The sequence below is a fragment of the Electrophorus electricus genome, chromosome 26 (genome assembly GCF_013358815.1).
Source record: "Electrophorus electricus isolate fEleEle1 chromosome 26, fEleEle1.pri, whole genome shotgun sequence".
Taxonomy (NCBI): domain Eukaryota; kingdom Metazoa; phylum Chordata; class Actinopteri; order Gymnotiformes; family Gymnotidae; genus Electrophorus; species Electrophorus electricus.
This window is the reverse complement of record NC_049560.1, coordinates 10628763-10652963: the sequence shown is the minus strand read 5'-3', so window position 1 is coordinate 10652963 and position 24201 is coordinate 10628763. Positions and strand designations below refer to the sequence as shown.

At 40.1% G+C, this 24201-nt stretch overlaps 3 protein-coding genes across 3 annotated transcripts in view; 1 reads left to right on the top strand and 2 right to left on the bottom strand.

The window, feature by feature from the left end:
* The first annotated feature begins 1345 nt into the window (after positions 1-1345).
* On the top strand, positions 1346-2623 carry lgsn (lengsin, lens protein with glutamine synthetase domain). Its single transcript, XM_035523302.1, is given in 4 exon segments — positions 1346-1583; positions 1761-2062; positions 2065-2103; positions 2106-2623. Coding segments are annotated over 4 exon segments (873 nt in total). The 5' UTR covers positions 1346-1452; the 3' UTR covers positions 2507-2623.
* Positions 2624-3497: 874 nt separating this feature from the next.
* Positions 3498-21362, bottom strand: myom2a (myomesin 2a). Its single transcript, XM_035523109.1, is given in 38 exon segments — positions 3498-3987; positions 3989-4456; positions 4593-4648; positions 4905-4927; positions 5021-5057; positions 5335-5498; positions 5832-5937; positions 6294-6332; positions 6415-6502; positions 6682-6795; positions 7037-7104; positions 7299-7358; positions 7480-7624; positions 7830-7966; positions 8063-8107; positions 8227-8333; positions 8450-8609; positions 8703-8817; positions 8981-9159; positions 9452-9578; positions 9710-9897; positions 10710-10831; positions 10995-11169; positions 11714-11731; positions 12021-12204; positions 12637-12764; positions 14286-14479; positions 14618-14759; positions 15536-15697; positions 15828-15992; positions 16528-16563; positions 16662-16750; positions 18047-18139; positions 18435-18592; positions 19040-19175; positions 19616-19708; positions 20392-20499; positions 21294-21362. Coding segments are annotated over 37 exon segments (4446 nt in total). The 5' UTR covers positions 20475-20499; positions 21294-21362; the 3' UTR covers positions 3498-3945.
* ly75 (lymphocyte antigen 75) overlaps positions 20534-24201 on the bottom strand; it is a 21201-nt gene continuing 17533 nt past the window's right edge. Inside the window, exon 35 of the mRNA XM_027018339.2 lies at positions 20534-24173. Coding sequence (XP_026874140.2) covers positions 23998-24173 — 176 coding nt within the window. The 3' untranslated portion in view covers positions 20534-23997. The remainder of the gene's footprint in view (positions 24174-24201) is intronic.

The window sequence follows — 24201 nt, the reverse complement described above, 5'->3', positions numbered from 1 at the left end:
CCCATGCGACAAATTCTTTCCTAAGCATGGAAAATGTTTTAATATCGGAATAACACATGGGCCTTGTGTATGCCTATGGGCTTGGCAGGGGCTGTTTCCTTTAGATTGTAAATGCATCATTCTAGACGTTTAGTTGTGTGAAATGATATTTAGTGGACTGTTCAAAAAGCTGATGCTCAGTATTTCCTTCATTAGCGCATCCCTATACGATCGACTGAAGAGTCTGGACAGTTTGTGGGTTTGGCCGATGGGAGGAAGAGCTTGTAATTCAGTCATAAGCTGTTATGTTACTCTAGGCACATGGGTTGCATAGGGAGGATGCTCCAGTCAGTCAGCATTGTACCTGTGATCTATAAAAGATGTGCTCTGGTATAGTTCTTGTTTCATCTTGGAACTCATGAAATTTCAAACCGTTGTCATAAAGAATTGAAGAGACTGTGTAAAGATCAGAATCTGGAAAGATGGTATGCAATATTTTTCTTCTCCTCTTTGTCTTTTTTGAGAAAAGTACAATTTGTCTTTAGGGAGTTCAGTTTTTATTTACAATGGTCACTTATTCACAATATATTAGTTGCAACAAATGAAAACCATATATATATGATGGTGTTTGCATACACTTAACTATGAATCATTTCCATTCATTTAGGAGACAGCCTTCATGGAATCAGACCAAGTAGATGGAGGAAGTGTTTGTCATAGCAGAAAGAAGAGGATCATAGTAAGTGAGAAACATGATGCTCTTTGGATTGGAGTAGAAAGGCAACTTATGTGCCCATATAGTACAGAGTGATTTACGTGTTCCAAGCCCCAAGACAATCCCACTGTAATTTCTACTGGCCCACACCCAATAAAACAACCCACTGCTACCACTGAATCACAAGGGGACTATGTATGTACTGATACATGGTGATACAAGCCCAACAGGATTACATACTCCCCATAGAGGGTGTTTCTAAACAAAGAGTGGAGATCCCTACTGAGTCCAAGAAAAAGAATGCAAATCCAGGCAGTTAGTCCTCAGCACATGCATAGAGAGAGGACAGATCGCAGACCAGATGAGGAACCATTCAAGTCCTTAACAACCTTCAAACCCATTCTAGAGAGTAATAAAAGAACCTCAACACCAAGAGAGTGCTTCATCTGGCTGGGAGTCGGGGGGTGGGGGGGTGGTCATTGTGTACTGATGGTCATACCAATAGGCCCTGCAGTTCAAATGGATGGACATCACATTCAGGTCAGTGTGCATTTGGAATATTTAACTTCACTTTACTGCCACTCTTCCTTGCAGGCCGAGATAAAAATAGAAGAACATTTAGATTTTTCTAAAAACCTTTTGTGACTTAATGTTGAATAATTAATCCTTGCATTCAACACTTATTACTCCAGATATTTAATCACCAGCCATTTTTGTTTACACCATAGATAACAAGAAGAATACTCAGATAGGATATCATGGATCTTGTGGATCTCAAAGTCTCATTTCAGCAGGGGATTGTCTGTGAGAGCATAGGCTTTATTCGCTTTGAAGCCACAGATGTTCATGGAGTGTTTAGATCAAAGACAGTCCCAGCTTGCTTCTTTCACGTAAATTCCTCCTTGCTGAACTAACTCACCTATCTTTTAATTTTGTCCAGCTCTAATTCTAAAGTTTTTGGAATCATTTTTTCCCCAGCAGACAATGATTGGATCAGCTGATAGTTTGACTAATAAAATGCATAAATGCATGTTTGAGGATATTGATCAGTATTTTTTTGCATCACAGCCAAGGCTGCTTATGGTGCATCCATGTCCAGAAGCTCTCTGGAGTTACCACTGTCCTTCTGCTCCCTGATCTTTCCACAGTGATGTCCTTCTGCTCCCTGATCTTTCCACAGTGATGTCCTTCTGGTCCCTGGTCTTTCCACATTCCCGGCTCTTCCCTTGGATGAGCAAACCACTCGTATCATTTGCAATCCCTGAACCATCGCCTGGATACCACTGCATACTTCTCTCCGCACTGTTGCTAAGGTCATGCTTGGCCAGATTCAAACCTTAGGGTTCTTCTTCTTTTCCTCCTTCACATATAAATCTTAGGAACTCCAGACCAGCTGGGCGCCAAACTTGTGTCTTTCCCGCTACTACCTTGCTGAATAATCATGATATGCTTTTCCTACAGCAGCTGCTGAGAGAGATGTACCATATGGCTGTTGATGTGGATAGCTTTGCATCTGCTAGTGGTTCACATCAGATGGAGATCTGTTTCAAGCCTAAGCTTGGGATTGGAGCTGCTGACTGTGCCTTCACCTTTTGCACTGGAATTAAAGAGATGGCCAGGAAGTATAACTATATTGCCACCTTCCTCACAAATGATGTCATCATACTCTCTCATAGCCTGTGGGATGCCAATGGCAGGGGAAATGTTTTCCAATCAGACACTGAGGACTACAGGGTATCAAGTGTAACCTCAGCACTGAAGAGGCTCTTGACAGAACTCCAGCCCAGCAGAAGTTGTTTGCAATTTCTGTGAAGCTTGAGGATTGATTAGAGGCCCTGGGAGAAGACAGTGTGATACGTGGGACACTAGGTGAGCCCTTTGTGCAGTAATCTAGTGTCTCTTTCTGCTGAGGTACACCTAGCCATGGTCATGATGTTACTGAGCCACAACCCATCACAGCTGCCATGGCTACTCCCACCTCCCCCTGACGCCCCCTGCTGTAGCCCACCACACCTCCACCCCAGACAACTACCCTCCGTTGCCCTTAATGGACGTTCTCTTGTGGGTTGGGTCTCAGACACATTCACGCGATCAGCACAAGACTAGGCCCTCTAGAAAGTTGGACTTTAAGCAACTTTTTTCAACTTTAGGCAGAAAATCGCATCTTAATTTTTTTTAGCACCAATTATTCATATCATGGTTAAATGCAAGCTTAATGCACCATTTGTTTTTGGGTTTTTTTTGTAAATAATAATATGACTTTAATAATTGAGCTTCTATTTATTTAATTTGGATCCATAAATTTGTTATAAAGTTTTAACTTTAAATTTATATACAAATCTATGAATAAGAACATTTATCACAGGTCTTCTTGTCCATTAGAGTATTTCATTCACACCAATCATCTGTAAACTTTCTTTTACCCTGATAACTAAGCTCTTTAAAGAGGCAAGACAAACAGAATACTGATATTTTTTTGATCCACCGAAGTGTTTTCTGTTGTGAAGTAATTGCTTTGAATTCTAAAATGTAGTTCTTTTCAACTGAGATTCAGATGCAAATTACTAAATTCAACACAGTGACATCTGTATTCATTTCCCATGGAGTAATTATAGCTGTGTCTTTTCTGAGTACTAGCTGAGCGTTCGCTTTGCATATGGAACTGCGGTTGTTTTTCTCAGGATACTAAACTGAGAAATTCAAGTACTTTTGCATTTTTGACATTGTTAAAGTCTTTGTTGAGGGTCAAAGTTGGAATCTTGCAAGGTTAAAAGTCAAAAATCAAAATAAGAAGAAACAGAGGGAAGTTGATCACTGGTTTTAATTGCCAAATAATTCTAAAGCTGCAGGACAAAATGAGACAAGACAGTGATGTAGTGATGCTGTTTGCAGTGATGGTGCCTGCTTTAGTAAACAGACCCTTTTAGATTCAACTTCATAATCCTCATATTTTTGGCTTGATGTGTACAACATATAAACACAAACAAACTTGCAAACTATATCAGGTATTTGTTTCACAATTTCACTGAGGGTTTATATGCTGGATGCAACATTTTGAGTTTTAAGATGATCTAAGAGAATCAATCCCAACCCTTTTTTTTTGGGGGGGGGGGGGGGTAAATAAGGGAGAGAATTACTGAATCAGATGCCACCTTATTAAAAATGGAAAGCTGATGTAGAGGCCAGCTTTCCTAATGTTATAAAGCACTCTTTGCAACAATAACATACTGAAGCTGCAAAAAACCTTGTGTTTACTTCTTAGTGGGAGTTGGGGACCTCATAAACCTGGGGGGGGGTGGGAGACTTGGCACTCCTCGGTGGGGTAGGGGATTTAGGAGCTGGGGGAGGAGACCTCATGCTTGGAGGTGGGGTTGGGGTTGGAGATTTAACAGAGTGGGGTTGGGTGGGGGTGGGGGACTTCATGGATGGTGTAGGAGTTTGGGGCTTTGTGGAGGGTGGTGCAGCTGGTTTGGGCGCTGCGCTGGATCTAGACATCTGGCCCAGTTTGGGTTCAGGGATCTGCTCCCCCTGCTTGTAGACGCTGACCGTGATCTCAACAAACTCGCCACCATACTTGTTGCGCACATTGATGCTATATTTGCCCGAGTCATCCACAGTGACAGACTTGATGGTAAGGCTGGCAAACTTGCCACTCTCAAAGGAGATCTGGTTGTGATCATCAGACACGACTTCCTGCTCATTTTTAAACCAGGTAACTTCTGGCTTGGGATCACCCCAAACTGTGCATGTTAAACTCAGGGTCTGCAAAGGTCAGAGGTCACAATAAGACAAGGGAAACATTGTGCACATTAAATTACTTTAAAGAGCATTATGATAAGAATACAAATTCAGCCAGTTTTAATTAATTACAATAAGGCACAGATCAGGTAAATATTACCTTATACTCCATAATGGTGACAACATCAGGTAGTCCACCAACTACCCTGCCACGGTCTACACAAAAAAGAGGCATTTTGGTAAATGCAGACAGCTCACAATATGCAGTATATGCAGTAATTACATCATCAATAGGACATGAATATTAAGTCAGAATGTTCTATATTTGTTAAATAAATACCATTAACTGGAATATAATTAAATATATATCAATACTATTATATCAATATCCTTAAAAGATACATTGAACGAAACAATAAAGCACAACAGTACTGCATGCAAAATCTTTTGCTGTCATCATTCTCATACTTACTCTTCTCAGCAAAGGCAGCAGCCCTAAAAAAATAAAAATAATGCAAAGCTCATTAGCAAAAGAAAGAAAATATTATATGTGAAAATATATATCTATATGTTAAGTGTTTGTCTTACTTGAGTCTTTGGAATTCTGCATAGGCCTCAGTGTATGCTGTTTTGAAAAGAAAAAGAAATTATATATCAGTACTTTTTTTGAAGACAATAACTGAAGATTTATACATTATATGTTGAATTACAATCCCATTCAGTATTTACAAATACATGTGCATGTCCAATAGTTTGAGCTACACATTACATGTCATTTTATATCTTTTGGCAATTATAATACTCAAACCTCAACTTTTCTGATGGACAGAATACCTGCATAAAACATACTGCTAAGAGTGACAAGCCTATATAAAAAATAACTAATACAGCTTTTGACTTGCCTTGTCCAGAAAGGTCAAAGGTGCGGATGTGGGCATTCTTGCCATCATGGATCTCGATCGAGTAATGACCCTTCTCCCTATCAGTAGGCTCACAAATTTGCATCCAGGCCATCTCACATGTGCCTCCGATCCTCATCTTCTCTGAGGAGGCGATCTTACTCTCCCTCAAATCCCCAACACCACCAACTATTAGATACTTAATGACATTTCTTTGTCAATGACAATATGTGGAAAATGGCAGTTTCTCATTTTTTATAAGATTCTATTGATGAGTGCTCTAAGCTTATGCAATTTGCCATTCTGTCAATACATCGATTAGGACCGTGTTAGCAGGTTCAGCAATGTTCATTATGTTTTAAGTTTATTTACTGACTTATTTTGAGCAGTATTTAAAATATTAGTAGTAATAATTCTCATTAACTCTGCCAATAAAGACATGAACAGGTGCTGAGGATCTTATGATGTCTGGTGGATTAACAGTAAAATCCTGCTGTTACTTGTGGAACCAGCTGGTCTTCATCTCCTCTGTGTAGTATTTCATGTAACATTGCAGTCTGATGCCCTCTGGAGTGCACTGCATCATCAGGTCAGAAGCAGAGGAACCTGTAAGAATTGTGAGCCATTTAGAAGGTAGCCCCAGTTCTCCTGTGTGTTGTCCTGCCAATTCAGTAGGCATCAAAACAGCTCTGTGCAATTACACTAAACATTCAAATTATCTTTAGCCTCACTCTAACAACATGTGTATAGACTGCACATGGTTTGAGGATTGCTATTGCATTGCTCTTGTATCGTATTCACTTTGCATGTAATAACATGCATTACAATATCAAACTAATACCAAATAATTGTAAGCAAATAAATTAGTTTAATCATTTTTAATTAAGAACCCTCAGACAAACTAAGCAAATAGAAATGCTATTGTATTTGATGCACAACAACAACAACAACAATAAATATACCAGCAATGCGGGCAATGGCATTGATGATGTCCTCAAATACTGCAAAACAAGGAAAAGAAGTATGAATTATATTGCAACATGACAGCAAATACTAAGCAGTAAAAAAGCCCCAACACATTACCTTTGCCAGATATGTCATAAATAGAAGTATCCTTTCCACGATCATCACTCAGTACAGCTTTGTAAATTCCCTGGTCTTTTCTGGAGAACTATGCAGTGGATTGAATGCAAAAGTACAAAAGACACTTCTAGTAAGAACCATCAGCTCAATAGATACTGTATCCATTAAATCACAGATTATCTTGGTTAGATTTGGTTACATAGAAATATATGCACAGCACTTAAAGTCTGTGTTAGCGATGTATAACTGTGGTTCTGAGCTGGTTACCAAGGGGATAGGAAGAGCACAGCCTCCAGACATTGGGTTAGGGGCAACATCAAGAGTGATTTCCTCATCATCTTTAAACCAACTGAAGGTGGTGTCTTTCTTCACATTCGCCAACTACATCAAAATGACATAAACAACACCATGGTGTCAGTCCTTTAGTTCAGCAAGCAATGTCAGACAGTGAAAACACCAAGCTGTCAATCCATTTATTTATAAAACCCCATAGGCTATGTTGTGGAGATGTCTGGTGTTCAAAACATTTACATACAAATGAACTGTAAGATATTTTAAATATACACTACTTTTTATGTGTGAACACAACAATCTTCCTCTGCAAATCAGTATTTGTATTCACCTTGCATACAAGCATAACAGTGCAGTTATCATCCACATGGAAAGTCAGGTACTCTGAGAAATGAGGTCCTGTGAAAAGTTCATAAAAGTTGAATACCAAAACAGACCTTAGATAAGATGACAGTTCAGCCACAACAGGAACTTTTTCATGTTTATCCCCCAGTTAAAATATATTAATATTATGCAACATTATATTTCATTGTTTGATTTTGTACTAGTATTACATGGGGATGGGCTGTAGAATGGTTAGAATCTGTCATAACCTTGTTTCCTGATGTGTTCCTTTCTCTGGAACTCAGCCTCTTTCAATACAACCTTGAAAACTGAAACCATATGGGAAAAAAAACATAGTTACTTACTGACACCTGCAAGGACACTTAGATGATACACAATAACAAGACTTAGCATTCAATGGCAGCCAGTCAGTTTAAGAGGAGCGCTGACCATCTCCCACAAGCACAAGGGAGCTTTGGCTCTTGGCTTTCCCATCATGGATCTGCAGGGTGTAAGTGCCCTCGTTGGCCCTCGTGAAGTGCTCAACAGTCATCTGAATTATTCCTGTGGAAGCATCATGGCTGATCTTGTGACCCTAATCACACACACAAAACAAGGCGCTGGTGAAGCAGGAGAGGTGCAGACAACATGACTCTCCAGTGGCTGTTAAGGCCAAAAAGCTGATTTTTGATGACAGTTCTTGTCTGACATCAGTGGGTGAAATGAAATAGTTTTTCTGAAATAATATGCAGTCACAAAGAACTTGAGACATGATGAGATGTAGGGAAACTGGTATGCACCTCAGCACGGGTGACTTCCTTATCATTAATGATGAACCTGTAGGACACAGCAGAGGATATCTTCTGGGCTTGCAGCCAGAAACGCACATGGCCCTTCTCTAGGATCTCATAGTTCAGCTCGGTCTTCAGGGGAACAACTACAATTCAAAAGGACAAAGTAACATCACCAAATGGAGAATCTTTACAATGCAGACAGATATTAAAAACTTGTGGAAAAACACAGCAGTACTGACTTGGATTTCTGATGTTGTAGCTGAGCTCAAACAATTTTTTGAGTTCTAAAAAAGAAAGAACAACGATTATTCAACTGGAAATTGTACAGTCAAAGCGCTTAAAAGAAATACCACATGAGAAGAACAGCATTAACGAGGAAACTCAACAGGCGCTTGTCACATACCTTCCTCTGTGACAGTATGACTGGCTGAGGCGCCGTCTGCTTCTGTCACAGCCACAGAATAGAGGCCCAGATCTTCCTTTTCAGGGTTCAGAAGTGTCAGCCTTGAACTGGAGGCAACACAGTCACAGATAATGTGGTGCAAAGATTACACTCTTGTTTAAACACCTTTAATTAATATGTCATTTATAACGTCTCCCAGCATCCACGTATAAAGGTCATGTACCGTCTTCCCACAGTTGAGACTTTGACTCTACTGGAATCTGTGATTTCTTTGTATGACTTTGACCAAATAAACTCAGAAAGCTCAGAAATCTCAGGGGCCTCGAAGGACAGGAAAATATCTCCAGTTTCCTCATCCACCCCACTTACAAGCCCCTTGGTACCTTAAAAAGGGTCACAGAAGATAAAGAAGTCAACTCAATGAAGTTCACAGAAATGTAAACTAAAGCACTGTAGCAGTGGGTAAGCCCAGTTACCTTGCAATGTCTTTGCACACACAGCCTCAGAAACATCTGAGTCCTTTCCTTTACCTGATACATTCACCGCATATACTTTAAACACATACCAAGCCCCTGTTTCCAGACCAGTTACCTACAGCACCAAATACAACATCATATAAACAAACTATGCCACTTAGCAGGCTCATGTATGACCAAAGAATTGGCTCACCCATTTTTAGATATGATGCACAGCTTAATTTGTTTGAAACATTACATGTAAAAATATGCAGATATTGGAGACAGCTGCTGGTTACCTTCAGGTAACAGCGGTTCACAGCTTCAGTGTTCACCACAACAAAATCAGGGGATCCCTTCTTAGCCATTTCCACAAAGTAGCCAGTGACTGGGCTGGCACCAACGTACACTGGAGCTTTCCACTGCAGCAGCAGAGAGTCATCCCGCACCTCCCAGAAACTGAGGTCATATGCAGGGCCTGGAAGTGGGAATCAGTGCAAGGACAAACTTAGATCTGTAGCGATAACTAGCCACCTCTAATCAAATAGAAATGCCTTGTTGTAACGATCTTGCTAATCCTGTAAGATAACAAAATGAAAATTAGATATTGTAATTACCAGTTGTAATTACCTCTACAAATGATTGAATTACTCCATTTACTATTAAATACCAGCCATATGATTAATGTAAGTACTTAGTAGTGAAGATGTTTCTGACCATAGGCTGATTCCCTCAGAGACTATGGCACTTGCAAGGTAACAAATACTAACCGGGCTGGGGCATGGTCCATGCCTCACATGCGAAAGGTCTGCTGGGCTCAGATGGCAGACCAACGCCGGCCAAGTTGGCAGCCTGGACCTTAAACTCGTAGAACAATCCAGCAGTCAGGTTCTCCACCTGTGTGCAGAGGCAGAAGAATCCCTTCGCAATAAGACAGGAGGGTTGCAAAAATCCAGTTACATGGTATCAACTGAGCTGGCTTCTCAAATCTGAACATCATTAGCAGTATACAAGCATTGTTTGCTTACCTTATATACCCTCTTGGTTGCAGGGCTGGGGCTGACCTCCTTCCAGTTAACAGAGTCTGCTTCCCGCTTGTCCAGGTAGTAGGAGGTGATTCTGGAGCCCCCGGTGCGTTTGGGGCATTTCCAGGCCACAGTCATGGAGGATCCATCACAGCTGAGCAGAGCGATTCCGTATGGGGCTGACGGGGCAGCTGGTGGGGGCAGAAACCACCACTTTAGCTCAACACGCGACGCAAGCTGTGTGGCCTGCTGATGTGAAGTGTGTTACAGGTGAACGACTGTGGCACAGGATCACAAACTCGGATCTGAACGCAGTGCATAGTAATAGCATTATGACTGATAAGATGTCGGAACAGCTTTTAAGGCATAAACCCCAGTTTAAAGTTGACTACAGTTAGTAAGTATAAGTTTGATTCAGCCCCACATGTTATGTTTTCAGTGAGAAATTGTGCCAGTGCTTGGTTTGTAGAAAAATAATATTAAAACAGAGGATAAAAAGTTGGAGTAAAAAGTACAGTGTTGTGTTTAGTTGTGCTGTTGAGAAAAACAGACTGAACATACATACCATAATCCACTCATCTCACTGTATAACACAAGAAGTTATTTCTCCCTTATATGCCCCATGTCATCTTTACATGATTAAAAACATTAATCTAACACTGAGATGGATGTAGTGTTCTGTCTTTAAAGAACAATGTTTAAGCAGAAATCAGATTACAGTGTAAGTTTATCCAGAACAAAGGACAAATACTGTCATCATTCTGACACTACTCATCAGCACAATATCAGGCATCAGCCTGATACTGAATCGATATCAAAAAGCTATTTTAAGCAATTATCTGACAATATCAGTTGAACTGAAATCATGTAAATGCATCACTATAACCCTTTGTTTCATTCCATTAACTGCAAGCTCTCCCAAAATCTGTTTTTAATCAGTAACAACAAGTGAGAATGACAGAGCCATATAACACGGAACAAAGAAATCTAGCTGCGTACTTACCGAGAGCAGCATCAACGAAGAGGGGCGCAGACACTTGAGACTCCTCACTCAGGCCATAGGCATTCACTGCCTGGACACGGAAAAGATACGTATCCCCAGCAGTCAAGCCGTGGACCACAAACCTGTGCAGAGGGTGACAGTACGAATGTTAGGCCCCTCTGATCCACAGTGGGATCATCTATTACCTGATGTGTGTGTGTGTGTGTGTGTGTGTGTGGTGTACTTGTGTTAATCTTACTTGGTGTGTTGGTGTTGAGCTACCTGGTGTATTTGTGATCATCCTACCTGGTGTGTTTATAGGGCCTGTGATTACAGGGGGTCCAGACCTTGGATCCAACCACACAGCAATCCACATAGTAGCCTATGAGATTGTTGGGATTTTTGGGGGGTTCCCAGTGCACAAAAGCAGATGTTTTTGTGTTCCTGGAAGCCATCACCTGGCCTGGAGCTGAGGGAACTCCTGCCCAGAAACCCAATCAGGCTGACTTTAGAATTCACTCACAGGACATGTAACAAGAACAAACAAATTCACAAAGAACAGAAGAGTGAAAGAATATATGGTGTCAAATATATGGTTTTGCTTTGATGTTGTGAGGTTTGCAGGGATAGTTTTGCTTGTTGGTCAGTGTTTTGATTTGTCTCACAATTGCCTGACTTACCTTCGAAATAAATAGTGACCTGTTGAAACCATCAGAGGTTTTAAAGAAAAATAACATTGCGCAGTAAGAAGCAACTTTTTTTGTGACTGTGCAAGGGAGGGGAAGTCAACGGAGAAAACTGCGACTGACTGTTTGTGTGCTGTTTTCTAGCTATAATGCTTTTACGTGGTTTGTACATCTGTCTCAAGCAGCAGTGAGAGAAGTTTAGCTGGAGGTGATGTGGCTCTGTCATACTAACAGAACTATCTCTCCAACGTGAGCAGCATTCCGACATTCATCCACTCCACAACAGAACAAAATCTGATGGTGATGTTATTGTCATAATCAATGCATGGTGGTACATACCAATGTCTGGAATACTGACTGAAAAGAACGCATTGGACTATATTTATCAAAGAAGCTTTTGAAGTTTCATTGAAACATGCAACATTTTTTTTAAAAATTTCACTTTGTTATAATATTGAATATTAGTAAAATATTTAATTTAAATAATAATATTTACACAGTAAACTGCTGGGCTTTTTATATTCATCTGGCATATTCGCATATCATTATGATGTTACAATAGTAACCACCATCCAAACATAAAGTATGTTTTCCAGTGTTTAACATGTCAAGGTAGGATGGTGTTTGTTTAAGCAAACCAGCTTACCATAAGGATCTGCCTTCTGGAGGAGCGCTGTTGGCTCGGAAGGCTGGCCTGGACCATGTTTGTTGACTGAGATAACGCGGAAACGGTATGCCTTCTTATCCTCCAGATCAAAAATAGGGCAGCGTGGGGAGCGGATCTGCACACCTGTGTTGACCCTCTGCCAAAAGTTACTATCACCTACCGACTGGGAGGCAAGAGCCGAGGCGCAGGCCACGGAAAAGGAGGGTTATTCCTGCACAACCTCGGCCCTCCTGCCCACTCGAGCACACTCTGCCCCAGACCAGGCAAATGCGGCTAGATAAAATTAATACGTAATAATGGCTGATTGATTTAGACATGTAAAACAGTTCTATATGCTGCATTTATTTGTTAGCTTTGATGTCAAAGATGGATGTGGTTTCCTCAAAACATCATAAATGTTGAAAGTGGCAGCAGGTCTTGCCATCTTCTGATGATCTGAACACTTCTGAGAAATGAGTAGCGTTTTACGTAAATCAAGTGCAACTACTTAAATATATGGGAATCAAACCAATGATCTAACCAAATTATAGACCCCACACTTCCAAGGTCTAAAAAAAATGCTAAATATCCAAACACGGACACAGACTCCACACACCTTCTCAATGAGGTACCACACAGTTGCCTGTCCACGGGGGCTGGGTGGGTTCCAGCTCAGAACAATATAGGTCTGATTGATTTCAGAAGCATGCACATCTGTTGGAGGCCCTGGCAACGTAACACACACTACACAGGGACAGATCAGAAATTTACTCCAAAATACAAGTTCATAAACCTTTAAACATGTATACTTTTTAAAGATTCCTAAAATGAGACAAGGTGAGCATTTGGTAAAAAGTACCACTATGGAAAAGGCTGTTAAATACAGAGAATGATTAAATTATTATTAGCAAACTAGAGATTGAGAAGTTACTGTGAACATGAGAAGTGACATGTTAATCACCTACTTTGATTTAATGCAAGTGGCCACAAGGATGACATTGTCTAATTGGGACTCTATTTTTTAATCATAGTTTGAGATCTGAGTTTGATATCTGAGGGAACTCCTATCCAAAAACTTAATCAGATAAGTTTCAGATATCTGAAACTAATATCAAACATTCACCTTGTCAGTATCTGACAGTTTAAATTTTAATGGATTAAAGCACATCAAAAATATATGATTGAAGACTGCATTATTAACTGCTTCATTAAAATGGAGGATTAATTATTTAGAAAGTAAATTAACTTTGGTATGAATATCCATTAAAATACTTTCTAGTTTTAACTGGCAATGTTAAATGTTAGTTAGACATTTGGAAACAGAGCTTGATTGAGAATCTATTAATATAAATAATTTATGTTTTGAAAGTAACTGTCATTTGACCAGTCAAGACATATGGTATAAAAAAAAGATTACCATATTCACAGTCAAACTCTTTTCTTCAAATGCTTCTTTGATAAATTATATTATATTATTAGGTTTAAATAATTCTGTCCTGTAATGTTTTAAAGTGTGATTATATGTGATTTTATCAATGTATGTGATTTTGATTGGGTTTGGTATTTTCCTAAGTTGTGCTGTGTAATTAATGCAAAAAAAGAAAGTATTTATTGACTTGGTAGATCTTGAGTCACGACTGAATCATGTCAGAGAGAAAATACTGCAGTCACTGATGCTCTTTACATTGTGTGGATGGCGATGTTAAATGGATTAATTTACAGCTGTTATATAGTGTTACGTTATTTGATGAACATGCAGTTTTTCTAAATAAAAGAGCGATAATGATACAACATTAGTGCTTGTCTGAGATGTTAGTTAGAAGCACTAAGTTACCTCCTTGAAGTTCCTATTTTCGAATCACAATATCACATTTTCCCTCGATTTTAATCACTGTTATGACAATAAAAATATCTGTAATGTTTCCATATTTCAACCTAGCTAGATGTCTAACTAGAATATATTCAGCCTCTTCAAGCTCATGTTATATAGTTCAGAACATAAACACCGATGTAATGGAACATGAATATGTGTGATAGAATTGTGTGATGGATCATGACTCAACGCTTCAGTATACTTCACCTACTCCTATCTAAGCTTTGTACAGCACTAGTGCTCACTGCGTTTATGAAGCTCGTTGAGTACGTCTGTTCTTCAGGACGGGAAAATGCAGATCTCGCATGCCTTTTGTTTCAAGTCCTGCCCTGATGCCCCAAAGTGTGTGAGAGGTTAAGGTTGCGTCTGTCTTCTGCGGGGTGGGGCCCTACCTTGGATGTCGCTCTCCACATCCGCAGCCGTCACACCAGTGGACATCCTGGAGGGCAGACTGATGCCCGCGCTGTTCACGGCCCTCACCCGGAAGTGGTACGAGGCCCCCTCAGAGAGCCCATGCACAGGGAGCTTACACACTTTAACAGGGGTGGCATTGCACTGGACCCAGTCATTAGTCCCAGATTTACGCCTGGGCAGGAGAACAGGAAACACAGCCATGTGAGCAAACCCCACTACCAACAGCTCTTAGCATCATACAACAAGTAAACCAGTAACAGATGTCTTGACTGAATGCTGGTTAATGGTGGATTAGTAGGTGGGGGACAACCTGTCCACAAAGTAGCCAGTGATGAGAGGCTCGTTGGTGGTGTTGGGGGGTTTCCAGGAGACAAGGACATACTCCTTATTGGCATCAGAGACGGTGACGTCCATAGGAGCCCCTGGGGCCCCATTCACAGTGGGAGGAGCATCTATGAAACATGCACGCAGTATAATTACTGGAGATAATACAGAGCAGAGAGAACGTCAGGAATTACAGACTAGATTTACATTTAGCTGATGCTTTTATCCAAAGCGGCTTACAATTAGTACAACTGAGTACAACTCGAGCAATTGTGGGTTAAGGGTCTTGCTCAGGGGCCCGACAGCGGCGGGGCTTGAGCCCACAACCTTCCGATTACAGGTCAAGTACCTTAACCACTGAGCTTGCACTGCCCCTAGGCTAGAGCTGGGATATTCTCAACATGTTCTTTAAGTTTCAGGTATTTTGAGTTTTTCCAGTTTCCAGTTTCACTGTAGAACTGAATTAAATTATTCTGATTCTGACGAAAATGTTTACAGAGTAAAACTTCCCACCTAGATCATGCCTGCAAATGACATCACAGAAAAAATTACTACTATGTATATTTGAAACATTTATTTTGCTCCCTCACCAAAACAGGAGGCCTATTACTTTTAATCAAAGCTAGACAGATTGTGACTGGGTATTGTAATCTGCACATTAATTGTGGTTTTTGTGATTCTGTTAAAGCTTTCCTATCGTTTACATTTATCTGACGCTTTTATCAAAAGAGTGGCAACTTGGCAGTGGTGGGGTTTGAACTAGTAAGTACAAGTTAACCACTGAGCTATTTGTCAACCAAACATTTGAATGTACAACACATCAAACTCAACATACCATATGATTTATATGCTTGCATTGTATAATGGAGAAGTTAAAAGGGGAGTGGGAGTTTTTTTAACGAACCCTTGACAAACAGGTAGGCACTGTGCTCGGTGGTTCCATCCTTGGTCCAGATGCGTAGGGTGTACAGACCTTCATCATCCTTGTTCAGGTGAGGAAAAGTGAGCTTGGCAGTTCCACCACCAACGGACATCTCCACCCATCTGGACGGCTTCAGTAGAATATCTAGACATCATTGCACACAAAATCTATGGAAAACTGACCCCCACCCTCTGAGTCTTTTACAGGACATATTAGAGTAAGACTTTTTTAGAGAAATTACAGTGTAGATAAGCACTTAGAGATAGCCTCTTACCATCTCTGTACCACATAACTTCAGGTGGCAGGTTTGGAAGATCAGGCACTACCACCATGTTAGCCACCAGAGTTAGCGACTCGCCCTCATTACCAAAGGTCACACCAAAACTTTCCAGCAAGAACACCTCCAGCTTGCTACGGTGGATACCACTCAGCAAGGGCCCTGCAAAGGAGCGACACAATCACGCTAGCCTTTCTGTGCACATCAGTGTTGCTGTTAGCACTTTCAATTTTAACATTTATTTTAGTTCCTAGATTATTTTTATCTTTATTTCAAATGTGCTCTGTGTAAATCAATAGTTTTTCATTTTCTATTTTCCATTGAAATCAATTGTTTTATTTATCTGTGTAACAATTCTTTTATATGAAGCATTTTCTATTGCCACTGTGTATGAGAAGTACTATATAAACAAATCTATCTTGCCTTGCTGTGGAGTCTCTCTGTCAATGCCAAACCATCTTGGTAAATTAAGTAAATTGGTCATGATGTAATTGCACTAAGTTGTATTATTTACAGAAATGACATGGCCATTTTTTGTTCATCGGACTATGTAGTGTCTACTAGAAAAAACCTTGGCTTATCCTTTATAACAGCATAGCTTCCATAGCTTATCAAGCCTCGGACACAGAGGGTTATTTGTGGCTTATGATCTCAAGAAAGGCCCTGGGCCTTAGCCAGCGTCTCAGCACCCTCTCACCAGGCAGATGGGAGATCTCTCCTGGTCCAGTTGCTCCTGCAAGAAATCAGGACCACAGTCAGGAAAACCAGTAGAGAGAAGAGAAAATTCCCTCAGCACAAGAGGATAAAGAGGACAGGACAGAAGGAACTTACTTCTTACACACACTGTGGCCTTGGAGACAACCTTCCCCTCAGAATTGATAGCCACAGCACTGTACACTCCAGAGTCGGCTACAGAACATCTACAGGGATAATATGAAATACCTATCAGATACCTAAATTAACAATTTAAAGAAAAACCTCCAAAAGGGTTATATAATTGGAAGCAAGGCTCAGTGAAGTGTTTTCAGGGAAAATGTGGACCAAACTAGGCCATATGGTACACACATTTACTTCCCTGCAGGTACTGTGTCTCTAGCTAAGACATCTTATGGTCCTTTTAAACAGGCCAGCCAACTTAAAACTGACATAACATGAACATCTGCTTAAGGTGGAAATTGTTTTCAGGATGATTTACATTCTAATGCTGAGAGCACACACACACACAGTAAATTGTGGTAAAACAGACTTCCTTATAGCATTTTTTAAATCTTGGTGTTGTGATCTTTTTATTAAATTTACCTGTATTAATCAAATTTTTATTAAATTTGTTCTACAAGCTGCCTACAATGTACATCATCTCTAGCAAGACATGGTGGGGATAATCAACTAAAGTAGATGAAAGGAACTGCCTTTTGCAATCCTGACATCTCCCCAGTAATTCTCCATAGCGTTGATGAGCCATCACCTAGGTGCATGGGTAAAACCCGTTTCTGAACATGATCTTCTACTGCTGGCCACATTGGCTTGGATGAGAGATCTAAGAAAGGCAGTGCTTGTCTTAAAGGAGAGTCCAGCGATTGAGAATAGAAGGAGGAAATGTGACCTTCACAGCCCGCACCAACTATTTTAAAGTGCCCCTTCAACTTCTGCTTCAAAAGACAAACTGTTCCCCATTCACCGGACAGCACTTCCTACATTTACAACCCATTCATTCTCTTTCCAAAAGGAAAAACGGGGGAAAAGTCCCCGAGATTGAATGAAGGCTAATTTGAATTAAGAGCTTTAAGACTTTCACTACTGTAACGACAGTGTCTGCTGGACTCAGATGGCAGGCATTCCGGCATCGAATGACACAGAGCTCAGCAGTGCGGCACCAACAGCTGAGGCATCATGGAGATGAGGGCGGGTCCTCTCTGAGACCAAATAGGCAACACTCGCTGTTACAGTGGCGCCATTCACTCTCACTGGTATGAGTTAGCGTTTGTGGGCTTTGGGGGCTTTGGGGGCTCTTCAGATGGCGGTTCATTCTCCATGACTGTGATGAAAAAAATGCACTGACATACTGGAAAACTCAATTGAAACTGTTTCAGACATTTGCTCTGATTTGCTCTGTAGCACCAATTTGTGGTAAGTGGCAAATAAGTGGGCTTTTAGAAGTTTATATCGTGGAGATAATGAAAGATGTTATCCTGAGAGTTTGCTGGGTGAGTTCATACCTGCTAATAATCAGACCATGAACTCCATATTTGTTCTCAATTTTGTACTTTCCAGGTACACTCAGTGGATCAATCACAATATCATTCTTATACCTGCAAATGTACAAGAGATATTTATGCCATTGTAACCACATAAATTAACTGCTATACAAAATCTACTAACAATGTATTCATATCATTATGATCTGATAATGCATGAATGTAAAGAACTTCAAGGAAATATTCTGCATGGATTAAGTGGAATCATTTGCAATTAAAATGGTCTAGTAGCATTTGCCATATTTCTTAAAATGGGGGGAAAATAAACAAAAACACTGGACTGCAAAATAACAACTTCACTTCATGATGTGATTATTCAAGAAAGTGTCATACAAAATCAAGGGCAAACCATTTGACAATGGGAGTGGGATAGCCGGACACAGTGCAGAGGAGTTTGACTGGAGTCTTCTCCCACACGGTGTGAGATCTCAGGCCCACCAGGAAGTCTGGGACTTTGGGGATCTCAGTAGGAACTTCCTTCCTATGAACCGACATTCTTTCCCTGACCTGACACAGGACATTGATATTTGAACAGCTCATGTAGCAAGACTACAAAGTAATGGCACTGGCAAACAAGAATTCTAAATGGACATTTGCTACAGAAAAGGCTTCTGAAGTGAGTGCAGAAATGTTCTGAACTAGTAATTCTCATCAGAGTAATGATCAAGTGGTGTAGTTTAATCTGAAGGGAATGGTATTTACCTGAACGGCATTTAATCTGAAGGGAATGGTATTTACCTGAACGGCATTTAATCTGAAGGGGATGGTATTTACCTGAACGGTATTTAATCTGAAGGGAATGGTATTTACCTGAACGGTATTTAATCTGAAGGGAATGGTATTTACCTGAACGGTATTTAATCTGAAGGGGATGGTATTTACCTGAACGGTATTTAATCCGAAGGGGATGGTATTTACCTGAACAGCATTTAATCTGAAGGGGATGGTATTTACCTCTCTCGTAATATCAATGTTCTCCACCTGTTCTTGAGTGGCTACTTTAATTCTATGCAGCTCCTGCTGCAGGGTTGTCAGGTCTCTCCCAAAATGAGCAGCCATGCGCTGATACTCCTGCATTCCTTCTGGTTCCCTATAACACAAACACACACACACACACACACACACACACACACACACACATGCACGCACGTGCACACACGCACGCACACGCAATCTGAAATGTGGACTTGAATGTCTATTTTCAAGATCGATCAATACATCAGTTCAATTTACTTATGGTATGTGACTACTGACCTTCAAGTATCTCATAAAACAAATGCTTACAATATAACACTTGGCAGTATCCAGAGACTCATATTAGTTCATATTAGTTAAAATTAAACAAACAAACATCAAGAGTAACTGGAGCCAAGGTCACCCATGTCTGAATGTTTGTAATATACAGTCAGGATGGATAGTGTTTTTACATACAACTGATGAGAACACTAGTTCAGGTATTTTCTTACATTCTTACATGTCTTAATATAGCTTGCTGAGCAGTAGTGGCTACGTCAGCTGATGGAGTCTCACCTCTGCCTGAAAGCTGGCACCTTATAGGCTGGTTCTGCCATTGCCTCCGTGGCCTTTCCCTGCTCCGTCTTCACCGACTTAGAGCACAATTTCCTGTCCAACAATCAATGAAGAGCCAGTAGGAGAGCATAATGCATCACTATGCCTTTATAACACACTGTAAGAGGAGTTCTAACGTTATAAGCAGGCAAGGCATCTCTGAAGCAGCAACGATATGAGCGAGGGTCATTATGAACTGATGAAGCTCTGTTCCACTAAAGGACAGTCTCTCTCTGAATCCAACATGCATTTCCTGTACAGATGCTTAATTTCAATCCGCTTTACCAGAGGACCTCAGAGTCCTACAAAAGTCAAAACTAGTGAGTTTATGATTGGTTTTGAGTCTTGAATCCACTACTGACAGTGAATTCAAGACTTCTTTTGAACTTGTAGTGGATGTGAACATGCTGACCCCACAATGACTGTCAAGCAGGATGCCATTTTGCAATGTTAGCTTACTTGTACAAGTAGAAGCTCAAAGGCAAAATTAATATTCTGGACAAACATTAGGACATCTTGGTGCCATGTTTTTCTCCTGGAACCTTTTGAAAGGTATAAAGCATTGGAAACTTTCTGTCAGCAGCAATCTTGCAGTCACTAGTCAAGCCTTTTGGCCTTTAGAAAGTGCAAGTGAGAGCAGTGCATGGAGAGCCAGAGCTGCAGGCCCTGCCCAGGTTTACTGGCATGCCAACATGGCACTTAGCAGCATTACAATAAATCCAGATAGTATCCCATACCTTGTTTGAATCTGCTGGATGGCATGTTTTGTGCTTTGATATTCCTGGCTAACCTGTTTCTGTCTCTGCTGATAAAATGGCATGGCCCTTGTAGGCACGTCGGGATAACTTAAAAAGGACCCAACAGTCAGATCACAAGCCATTAAGCATTATTATTATTTATTTTCCTAAAGTAAGAATATACAGTTAACAATATGCATATCTCCTCAGACTCTTATCATTAGTAACAAAACCCCAGTTGATAAATTTACAAAAAATACAATCAGCTACGCCAGTAAAACATGATTAATGATATTACAGTGAATATTACACTTGATTTTTATAAAATCTTATCTACTGCGGTCATTTTGATAGTAAGAGAAAAAGATTCGAATTCAAATAATGTAGCATTCAAACAAAGACTTCAGACAGGCAAAAAAAGCTCTCTGCAGCTCAAATACATCACCTTATTAAGAAACAGTGCTAAGCCCACCTCAGAAGTCTAGAAAAGGGGGCTACAGACAATATTGGTAGTAAAAACGCCTTCAACAGTAGGCTATACAGTGTCTCTGACATTTGAACTCCATAAACAGGTTACTATTCATGGGGGTGTTTATTGTAAGAGAAAGTTACGCATCTTTAGCACCACCCCCAAACAAACAAACAAACAAACAAACAAACAAAGCCTTCAAACAATTAAAAAAAGGTTTTGATGGCAAAAACAAACACTAGCAAAACTTTTTTTTTTAAAAGCTAGCATCACAAATAGAACACCAATGTGCCTTGCCACCCGTTTACTTCACCTCAGAATCTACTTCCATTCCTTTTTATTTTTAGGCAAGAGTTTCATAAAACTGTGAACTTGTGCCAGTGTTGGAGAGGTTTTCTTAAGCAGTTATGCTGACGGAATAATGAATACAGACCTCGACTTACCCCAGGAGAAATGAACAGCGTTGAGTGTTGGAAGATCAGCTTGACAGCACTTGAAAGCCTCTTGCTGATGGTAACAAAAATAATGCACTCACTTAGGGAATGCCTTCTCACTTCCACCCCATGTATGGATGCACTTAAGACTATATATAGCATTTACCTCCATTTTCAAACGCATTAGGTTCTACCAGTTTGTAAAATGACGGTAAGGATTAGTATAAGATAATAAGAGCGTAGATGTATTAATGTAGGTGTCTGTGGCAATTTACCATCGTCTAATTGAACAGATGATTTTCAAATTAGCGGAGATAGAACGTAGCATAGGTTATACGCACACGTCACCAAAGGAAAACGCTTTTTTAATGAATTTTGTCTATGGCACATGCGCAACAGCCTTTACTATAACTGTGGACAAACAAAAACCAAATAACCAACAACATCAACAACAACAAAAATAAAAACGAATAACCGACATTATGACAATTTGTCTTTAAATTAAAATGAATAATGTCTTGGAAAATGTTTGCGTTCCTGTCCAAAGTCCTTTTTAGGGGTATTTTGGATAGTCCTGCCTCCTGCAGCAGGTGCCAACAGCCATTTTTAACGTCAGTGACAGTAAAGAAATAAAGGACGTATAATTGACAGGGATAAATAAATCCTGTTTTTAAAAGGTGAAATGGGTGACTATATTAGTCTATACAAAAGCAGTCAAAGAAACAGATGCCATATCTGGGAGGCTCTGTCTGTGTTCGTAATAAAGGAAAGGGTAAAAATCCAAAAGCATAAATTATCATAAAACAAACACACACCTGTAGTGACTTTAGAAAGTAGCCTATACTCTCCATTACCCTTAGGCAAAATCTGTTCAATTTTACCATTAGAAAATAACACATCAATATTTCTGCATTAGGCATGTCATTTGAAATCAACCAACATCTGAAGAGTATATTCAGTGATTCCATTTTACATATTTCAAATCTGAAAGTTCCATGTTTTAGGCCTCAGATGTCGTTCTAGCACAGAATCATTTAGCAGGGTCACAGGACCTTTAGTAAATGGTTAATTAGCTCTCTCCCATTTAAGCCTCTAATCCGTGACTCAGGAAACTAGCCCCCTTTCCTCGAATAATGTGAATATCTTTTAAAATGGAGGTTAGTGCCCTCTAGGGGTTGATGGTTCATCTATCATTAGTCTTTACTGTACCCTGCACCCTCCCCTATCCAGAAATAAAAGGCACCAGTTTCTGCACACTATTCACCTATTGCCATTCCAACCACAGCACGTTACAAAAAACATATTCAAATTTTAGACAGAAATGATTTACTGAACAGTGGTTATTGTCTTTGAGAAAATAGTGTCAGGTACCTACAATATTTTCACTTTTTAATCAAGTCATTGGAAAACCTTAACAGAGAGACAGGATCACAATAGCTTACTTTAAACAATTTAGGAAGAATCTTTGGTTTATATATCTGAAAAGCATAAGATATATTTAGATACCTACACAGCACCCATCAGTGATGTTGGGAGTACTGCCATGTTTGCAACAATTTTTCAAAAACTCTAAAGCAACTTTCCAAAAGTCACTCCCTTTGTGCTTAAACAATGCAAAAGCAGTTAGTAAGAAAACAAAACAGCTCTTTAAAGTGCATATCAGTAGCTCTGAGTGCATAGGAGAGGTAGACTCCATTTAACTCAAGTCTCCTCGTCTCACATTAACACTTCGTTAGGTCCTACTTTATATTAAGCATATTGTACATTTGTCTTACTGTAGACTGACTATAATGAAACATTTATGGTACTGTGAATACTTCTCAAAATTGCTATAGATAACATGCATGCAACATGCAACTGAGGTTTAGGTGGCAGGTTATAACATGGCAAATTATTCCTGCATAATACAAGGTGCACATGTTTTTGTTTGTTGTGCTTTTTATACTTTTAATAAGACTTCGGAGACCTATAGTAAAGTGGGACCCAACAGTCTACAGGTTTTGACTAGTTCTAAGTTTGGTTCTGAAGCGCACCGACAGCTACGGCCTTGGTGATAACTATGCTGTAATGTAGAAATATAATTATGAACTGAGAACATTAAACAGTGGCAAAGACAGACAGCATAAACAGCAAGAAACAGTCAGTGTATGCTGCGCAGTAGTTTGGGATTATGATGCAGAAAGTGCATAAAGTCAGCATTTGTTGAAAAAAAAAACATTCAGATCAAAACACATCTTTAGTATCTTAATTAGATATGTAGAATAATGGAACCCATCACTCTCAAAAGAAAGAAAAAGCTTTAAAAAAAGATCCCAGATCAACATTTTTGAACAGAATGGCAGTCAACGAGAGCCTATTCAAGAGCAGGAAACCCTGTTAGACCAGAGGAGTAATTGAGCAGAGCTGCAGAGCACCTAAACCCTGCACAAACACATTAGATACTGCAGCACGGGCAACACTTGGCCTTCTCTTCATTAAAATTTACAAATTAAGACAATTCAAATTAAAATAGGGACAAGTTATGCATATCTACAAAAACACAAAAAACTTACAAAGTGTAAACATGAAAAGTGTGTAGTTGACAGCAAGCATTGATAGTGATAGAATAAATTAGCTAGTCTTGTTACAACACTTTGGTTTGGATACATCTGTCTGTAGCACAGTGGTGCGTTTGCACTAAACGTCACAGCAGCAGTGTGGTGCTCACTCAGTCTCTGCTATCATACTGGTGCTGTCTGCGTCGTCAAAGTTCCTCTGGTAGCGCACTGTGGAGAAGAAGTGCTGCCGCGTCCTCTTGTACACGATGAAGAGCACCATGGTGGTGAGGCAGAGGAGTACAACGATGAAGAAAACCAAGGCCACGGGCGTGCCCTTCGATTCTGTGGCAGCATGCAACAAGAAACAGCC